Below are 8,460 nucleotides of genomic sequence, written 5' to 3'. Positions count from 1 at the left end.
AGACAGCAATTGATTTTCCAGAATAAAGCTGTTCCCGCTGGTGAAGACCAGATCCTGGCACTGGGGTTGGGAGGTGGAAACGAGACGAGGGCTCGGGGTTGGTGTCTGCAAGGGCTGGAATTGCTAAGAGGTTGCTAGAATGGGGATATGCTGGATTTGCATCTGGCCCTGGCTCTGTTGCTTCGATGAGTACAACTGAAAGGGCTGGATTTTTGCATCTTACACTGGAGTCCTGCAAAGTCCTGCTAAACCGAATAACTAAAGCTGGTTAAAATTGTTAGTACATGTGTATTGTATATTATTAGTATGCTAAATTATACTGTAGCTTGATATTAACGGTATTAAACTCAGTAGAAACGGGAAGTTATTTATAAAATCATATAACAAAGTACATCAGAAAAAGAGACAGACAAAAGCTGCTGTCCATCATATATTGTAATTATTCTGGAAAAAGTTGTTACCACTGTCAAACTTTAACTGTAAAAAAACGCCTTGTTTTGTTATTTTGTTGCTATTTTCTATGATTCGTCAAGCAGTAAAACATTGTGTATAAAATGCATGTATATCAAATCTGATATTCTTGAATCTGCACCCGTAGAAAGATAAGAGGCAGCACAAGTACTGCTATGCCTTTAAGTCCAAACAATAAAGACAGCCTCTTAAGTAAAACTGAAACAATGTAACCCGGACTCTGACCGAGTGACGAGCACAGATACAATCTTTACATATTTGTGGCTCAGCGGAAGTTGTCAAATGACGTCAGACGCATCCTGTTCTGTGAGCGGGACTCTCACAGCTGAGCGCCGAATAAAAAAAAAGTGCTGAGGCTAACTTTGTCAAGAATCTGCGCGTTATTTCGGAGAAAATGGCCTTCGAGACGGAAGCGGATCTACCACCTAGTCTCGCATGTCTGAAAGTAGGTTGTAGCTATGTTTGATTTCAAATGTTTTGTTGACATGCTGGCTGTTAGCCCCCAGCTAACTGAAAACCCCAGCAGTAACACTTACATCACATTCGTTCAATCTTTTCTCTATAACTCACTTGAGTATCTGACGTGCTTACAGTTAGTAATGAAACGTTTGCTAACCTTGTAAATACAGTGCAACAATGACACAAGTCAATCTAATTTGACTAACGCTGAGATGTAACCCAAACCAAACCAAACATGCAGCTCTGAGCAAAAGTGCATCTCTAATCTTACAGGTCTTTCGTCTGGTCTTCGCTGGGTTTCCCTTCTCCTCGTTAAGGAGATGTTAAGGACATTATTTTCAGATACTGTTCATCTGCTGTAGATGGCTGTGTCATATTACAGCATCAGTGATAGTGCCACAGTGCATACAGTTTTTATTCTGTTGGTGTATTGTCAGAAATATTATTGCAAATTTCCTTTATGTTATCATGTTGAGGATATAGCTCCCACCCTACCTGGCAGTTCTAATTTTGACCTCTACTTGTTCACTGTCCTAATAGTGCTTTGGAAAGTGAGTAGTTGGTGCAAACATACTGTTTTGTTGTGGGTTGTAGCTTAGGACGTTATCTAATAATCAGAGGGTTGGTGGTTTGATCCCTGTCTCTTATAGTCTGCATGGGCAAGATACTAACCCCAAGTTGCTCACCAATGTAACCGTTGGTGTGGGAATGTTGGATAGAAGGCACTTACAGTAGAACAGTGCTGTATAAAATTATAATTATACGACAATACTATAATTATCATAGATTCAGCTTAAGAAATGGGAGGAAATTTTGACCTTATTCAGCCGGCTGCTAACATTGTGGCTATTTATGCAATTTAAATTTGGTTCTGTGGTAATTTATCTGTCAATTTGCAGAAGCAACACTGTTTTATCCCTTGAATTATGTGGGTTTTGTATGCTTGGTTTATTTATAGGTCAGTATTAAGTGGCTTAAAAATCAAGAAGAAAAGTAAAACATTCCTCTGAAAATGGTCAGGTACAAGGAGGGGACTGAAAATGAGAGAAAAAGCTGTTAGTGACCAGAGAAAATTTTTTAAAGGCCTTTTTTTTAAAAAAATTACACGAAAGCCTGGCTCCATGGAAGCAAAAAATAAAGACATGAGGGATGACTCAGAATGTGTGCACAGTATTGTCTGCGGTCAGAAAAGAAAGGACAACTTGTATTCTCGAATGCTATGCAAACATCACATTAAAAAAAGATGTGGAACCTTGAACATTCTTACAAGAGAACATTCAGCTTGAGACAGGAGGGTTAGATAGTTTCCTCTTATTTAGTTGGATAGACTGGTTTTAGGAAATGATATCCTTTGTATGGAAATGTATGGGCTAAACGAGGATATTCACCAACTCTAGTGTACTACATTTATTTATCATTCAGTGAGTAACATCTTCATCTGTGAGAACCTTTGCTATCCTGAATCTCTTTTTAAATGTATTTTCATCCTATATCTTGATGCATGCTCAATCATCCAGGTAAGTAAATCTCCAGAAGTTGATTCTGTTCACTAAAGGAACAATGGGCTGGGAGGTCAGTTCCTTAGTCTTAATCATGCAAATTCTCATGACCATTGATCAACACCACTGACCAAAACCCACTGATCAAAGCCCATTGTTCCTTCAGTGGGCTGGTTTCAGTCATTACGCAAATGTACTGTTTATAAGATTGGAGAAACCTGCAGTCAGCTCAGACTGAAGAAGTCACTTGGATGAGTAACGAAACATTTCTCCCACAAAACGCTACGTCCAGATGAACAGAATCAACTTTTGGATATTTTCATCCTAATATAATATATGATTAAAAGTGCAAAGGTTCATGCACGGATGCTTTGAGCCAGCCATACTTTTAGTAGGTAAAATATATTGTTGTTGTTGTTGTTATTATTGCCAGGTACTTGTTGATTTTCAGCTCTTTTTTTCTCTCTCACCCATCTACAGAATGTCGATGCGCTGCTTCGGTGTCCTATTTGCTTCGACTTTCTCAATATTTCAATGATGACAAAATGCTCACACAATTGTAAGTAATAGCAGTGCAAAAAAAAAATGTTGATGATAAAAAAAAAAAGTAATAGCAGTGCAGATGCAGTCATAAAAGAAGTTTATGCAAAATAAAAGGAAGAACACTGAGTGGTTGTTTGAAACGAGCAATCAGCTGTCCTTTGGCTGGTTTATGAACTATATCCCACACATTGCAGAGGCAGATCACGGAGTATATTTACATAAATTATTTTTGATTGTCTACCGTAACGCAACATTGACGGGCACACATTAAATTTCTATTGTTTTGTTTTTAACGATTTAAAATGGTTTACTGTAGAGCTGCAGACATAATATTATTTTTCTCATCTTCTTCTAACACTTCACCCTCTCTCTGTCACTCTTCAAATTTTACAATTTGCTAAATTAAAAACTGTCACACACATCAAATAGCGATGTGATAAAATGTTAACAGGCTGACATGAACAAACTTTACTGGTAGTGGAGAGGAGAAAAACCTGATTAAATGGGTACCACTTTACTTTTTTTGTAATTGATTAACTATACCAAAACTTTGTGTTTGCATTTTATTTTGCAGTTTGTTCTTTGTGCATCCGGAAATTTCTTTCTTACAAGCTCCAGTGTCCAGTTTGCAATACAGTAAGTATGACCATGACTTGTAATGGAATTACATAATAATTAAGGACATCACCTAAAGAGACTTAATCAATATCAGTAAATATTGGTTAAATTATTTAAGTAATTCACTGAAGAACATCACTTAAACATTGTCTTGCTCAACTTTAATTGTAAATATCACTGGATTTTGGACCTTATAGGCAGAATTTCTTCATATCTCGCTTCTTTTTCTTTTAGCAAATGACAGAAGCAGACCTGAGGAACAACCGTTTGTTGGATGACTTGGTCACAAACTTTCAATCTGCAAGGTAATGTACAGCTCATGACAAGTAGCAAGTGAACTGTCTTGTATCTGAAATGAAGAAGAGCTTTTTATGCATTTAGATCTTATTGCACACTGAATCACCACTAGTGGGGTCCACAACAATATTACAATATTAAGTTAAAGGACAGAAAAAAAAATACTTGCAGCTGTATTGCATGATTTGGTACACATATAGAATAAGTATGTATGCAAACTATATACTTACCGGCCACTTCAGTAGTAATACATTATCGGGTTTAACCCCAGTTTACCTTCAGAACTGCCTTAAGTCTTCATGGCACTGATTCAGCGAGGTGCTAGGAACATTTTTTTGTCCGTACTGATATGAATCACACAGTTGCTGCTGATTTGTCAGCTGCAGGTCCAAAAGTTGCTCTCTTGGATTGAGATGTGGTGACTGTGGAGGTCATTTGAGTACAGTGACTTCATTGTCATGTTCAAGAAAGCAGTTTGAGATGATCTGAGCTTTGTGAGATGGTGCATTATCATGCTGGAAGCAGCCACCAGAAGATAAGAACGCCGTGGTCTTAGATAAATCATCTTTTTCACTCCTCCAAGCTATACAGAATGTCACAGCCAGACTCCTTACACATTCTTGTAAGCAAGCTCACATTACTCTTTAGGTTGGCTCCCAGTAAATTGCAGGACTCAATTTAAAATTTTTGTGCTCACAGACTGAGCACTTAACAGCCAGAATCCAGACTATTTATCCCAGCTTGTTACTAAACACACTGCTGCTTGTGGTCTTCGATCACAGGATCTCAGAATTTGTTAGCGGTTCCTCGTACAGGATGAAAGACTAGGGGGGACAGAGCCTTCAGTCTGTGGCACCAAGGCTTTGGATCAGCCTCCCACTCCAACTTCTGACTGTGGACTATTTTAAGAAGCAGCTAAATACTTTGAGATGTTTTCAAACTACCTGTTTTACTTTGTTCTGCATCTATTGCCATTAACTGCACTTTTATTTTATTGTGCAGTGCTTTATGACTGCCTATCTATGAAAGGTGCTTTATAAATAAACTAGTATACTGTGGTTGTCAAGGGGCACGATAAATGACAATACTCGGGTATCCTGTGGAGATTAAATGATGGTCAGCTGGTAGTAAGGAGCCAAAAGTGTTCCAAGAAAATATTTCCCCACACCATTACACCACCACCAGCAGGAGCCTGAGCTGTTGACACAAGACAAAGTGGATCCATGCTTTCATGTTGTTTATACCAAATTCTGACCCTACCATCTGAATGTTGCAGCAAAAAGCGAGACTCGTGAGACTAGGTGATGTTTTTCCAATCTTCTGTGGTTCAATTTTAGTGAGCTTGTGTGAATCCTCAGGTTCCTGTTCTTGGCTGATATTCTCCTCTGATCTCTAGCACCAACAACCAACAGCATTCTAATTTCCTTTATTGTCATTCAGTTAATACATCACAGATGTACACAGTTCAAAAAGAAAACAGCCTCTCACTGGATATTTTCTCTTTCTCAAACATTCTCTGGAAAGCCTAGAGATGTTTTTGTGGGAAACTCCCAGAAGATCAGCAGTTTCTGCTATTTTTTATACCTGATGCAAACAACCGTGCAATGTTCAGTGTCACTTAGCGGTTGCTCTTGATGTATATTTAGGTCAGACATTGAGTTGCTGCCAGGTGATTGGCTGATCAGATATCTGTTAGCGAATAGTTGTGCCTAATAAAGTGGTCTGTGAGTAAGCTTCTCATCTAAGTATCATTAATGAAATATTTCTTTCTGGCATTTTGCACATCAGACTTGTTGGGACACAATGACTTAATATAATCCATTTTGCTACAGCTATCCAAAGTGTTTGTTTTTTTTAAATTCTTCATCCTGCAGAGGCAGGCTAAATGAGTAATAAAAACGGCAAATCAGATTTCCTCTGCAATCCACGTAAACCTCTTTACCATGAGCACAGGTGCTCTGAGCATCTCTTCAATTTGTATTTCATGATTGTAAGACCCGAAGGGGTAAAAAAAAAAAGATCACTGCAGGGATTTCAGGGGATCCCATTGTTATTGGTGAGATTACATTATGCCCACTAAGAAAACTATTTCACTTTTTCTTCTGTACAGTACTGAAAAAAACAGCCTGATTGCCTCCTAGTAATCTACTTCTTATTTACAGATTTTCTGTAAATCAAATGGGGATTTTGTTTTCATCAGCTGAGGTCACTCAGAGTTCTCATTGAATCGCACTTACCTGTGTGCTGTGTAGCTCTGGGGCTGATAAGTTTTCATTACAACAGGACGCAGAGATGAGGTGCAGAGTCCAGAGCTGGGCTAAAGGAAATTTCAAGGTACAATTTAGGTTGCATGTTATCCTCAATCTTCTGCTCTAGTGACACAGTTCACACAAATGAAAACCTTTCCCTTAAAATAGATTGTAAAAACGGATTGTTCTGTTGTTAATAACACTGGCCACATGCTTGCAGTCACAGGCTGTTGGTTTGTGTTTCTGTTGTGGAACAGTTGTTTATAGGGAGGTGTAATTATTGTAAATTATTTACAGGTCACTCCAAACTCTAATTATTTATTCCTTCAGGTTGGCACAGGGGTTATAAATCACACAAGGTCCCCTGGTGATGCTAAACTTATGTAAAAAGGGTTTAACTGTATTATTATTATTATTATTATTATTATTATTATTATTGTACATAGCTCTGGAGAAGCTTACATTTTCACCCCTCAGTAATAAAAGGCTAATGGTTATTGTCGTCACGCGGGCAGTCAGTGTCGACAAAACTCGAGAATGGGGTGACGTAGGATTTTGAAGTTTATACGACGGGCTTAATTGTCTTGAGGCTTAATTAGTACCAAGTGTGTCGAGAAAATATCTGCCATGGCATCACAAAACCAGTAACATGAACTGTTGACACAGTGCACAATTGATCCAAGCTTTCATGTTGTTCAGTCTAAATTCTGACCCTGCCATCCACATCTCACAGCAGAAATTAAGACTCATCAGACCAGGCTAGTAACAGGCAACAATTTTCCAGTTTTCTATTAGTAATGAGAGGTTATTTGAGTTACTGTTGTCTTTCTATCAACCCCTTATCTGACCTCTGACCTCAACAAGGCACTTTTGCCCAGAGAGCTGCTGCTTACTGGATATTTTCTCTTTTTTCTTTTTTGGTACATTCTCTATAAACCGTAGAGATGACTGTGTGGGAAAATTCCAGTAAATCAGCAGTTTCTGAAATACTGAGGCCATCCCATTGGGCACCAACAATCTTGTCACGCCTAACATCACTCCAGTAGCTATTCTTCCCCATTCTTATGCTCAGTTTGAACTTCAGCAGGTCATCTTGCCCATGAATACATGCCTAATTGCATTGATTTGCTCCCGGGTCATTGGCTGGTTAGATATTTGCAAAATGTAATTTAGTCATGTTTTGTGTCACCGTGTGTTGCCAAAGCCTCTGTATGTTAGCTGAACACCATTCTTCTGTGTTTTGATGATCTGCTGACTGGAAGAACCATAGCATATGATTATGTTTCAACCATTTAGGCCTGTGGATGGGATATTGTTATCCTGTAATGACAAGGATAAAAGCAAAGCCCCTCAGACTGACTTTGCATTGATTTGCAGTGACCCTTCCTTCTAGGGGACAAATGGACAGAGACTATGGCAGTAAATTGTCCCAAAAAGCATAGAACAACGCCACCTCACCCCTTCTCTGTACTGGAAAAAGATTCAAGTTTGTAATATGCCAAACTCGTCACATTCATACCAGCAAAAACTACATCTGTGAAATGCTTTTCTCTTTTGCTTGCGTTTCCATTTCTTCTGTTAAACCTACATGTCAGAACCGCCCTGCCAGCAACTCTGTATTCACAAACCTTAAAAAAAAGATCTGGTCCAGGTTTACCGATTAATACTAATCCTCCTGAACCACTTGAGGTGGCTGAGGTTGACTCCTTCTGGAACATTTCATATCTATAGACCACATGTGTTACTGAGGTAACGCATAACAATCTCCATCCCGGGGATAGTGTAAGAGTGGGGCTCCAGACAGCAACATTTCTAGTTTGCGTGAAAGTAGGGAACATTTTGAGAAAATGCTTCTGGCCGGAGCCTCCGCCGTTCAGGGCGTTAATAAACTCTTGTTCACTGAGAGTGACGCCATCCTGTCAGTCTTTTCTAAAGAAATAATAATCCACATGTAGGACAGAAAACATCTCTCGAAGGATATATATGTCCCTTTGTATTATAGATAGTCATCTATTAACAGATCATTTTGATGATCCATACTTTGGGGAATTTTGTAGCAACTCCTATTTAAAGATTAGTTGAAAATAAGCCTGTGAGCCTAAATAGGGCAGCCCCCCCCCCCCCCCCCCCCCCCCCCCCCCCCGCTTAAAGTCATTAGAATTGTTTCTTCAATATCTGGGCTGATGCCAATGCTGAATGCTGTTATCAGTCAGTCTACCACAATGTTTCCATCAATCACATCTCTGTTATCAACAGTCTGAAAGGTCTCCCTTCAAACTGTAGCCCTTCTGATTGTCATCACAGTTACGAATGAGTGGATTAGG

The 8,460-nt window shown here is 39.0% G+C and overlaps 1 protein-coding gene across 2 annotated transcripts in view; it reads left to right on the top strand.

The window, feature by feature from the left end:
- The first annotated feature begins 766 nt into the window (after positions 1 to 766).
- The window catches only part of rad18 (RAD18 E3 ubiquitin protein ligase), a 32,911-nt gene continuing 25,217 nt past the window's right edge, over positions 767 to 8,460 (top strand). For both annotated transcript variants that reach the window (XM_006806708.3, XM_006806707.3), the window contains exons 1-4: positions 767 to 916; positions 2,910 to 2,988; positions 3,547 to 3,608; positions 3,825 to 3,895. In XM_006806708.3, the coding sequence (XP_006806771.1) occupies positions 866 to 916; positions 2,910 to 2,988; positions 3,547 to 3,608; positions 3,825 to 3,895 (263 nt within the window). In that variant the 5' untranslated portion in view covers positions 767 to 865. The remainder of the gene's footprint in view (positions 917 to 2,909; positions 2,989 to 3,546; positions 3,609 to 3,824; positions 3,896 to 8,460) is intronic.

This window comes from Neolamprologus brichardi, chromosome 5, assembly GCF_056152115.1.
Source record: "Neolamprologus brichardi isolate AB-2024 chromosome 5, ASM5615211v1, whole genome shotgun sequence".
NCBI lineage: Eukaryota > Metazoa > Chordata > Actinopteri > Cichliformes > Cichlidae > Neolamprologus > Neolamprologus brichardi.
Note: the sequence above shows the minus strand (reverse complement) of the source record. Positions and strands in the feature narration are given on the sequence as shown.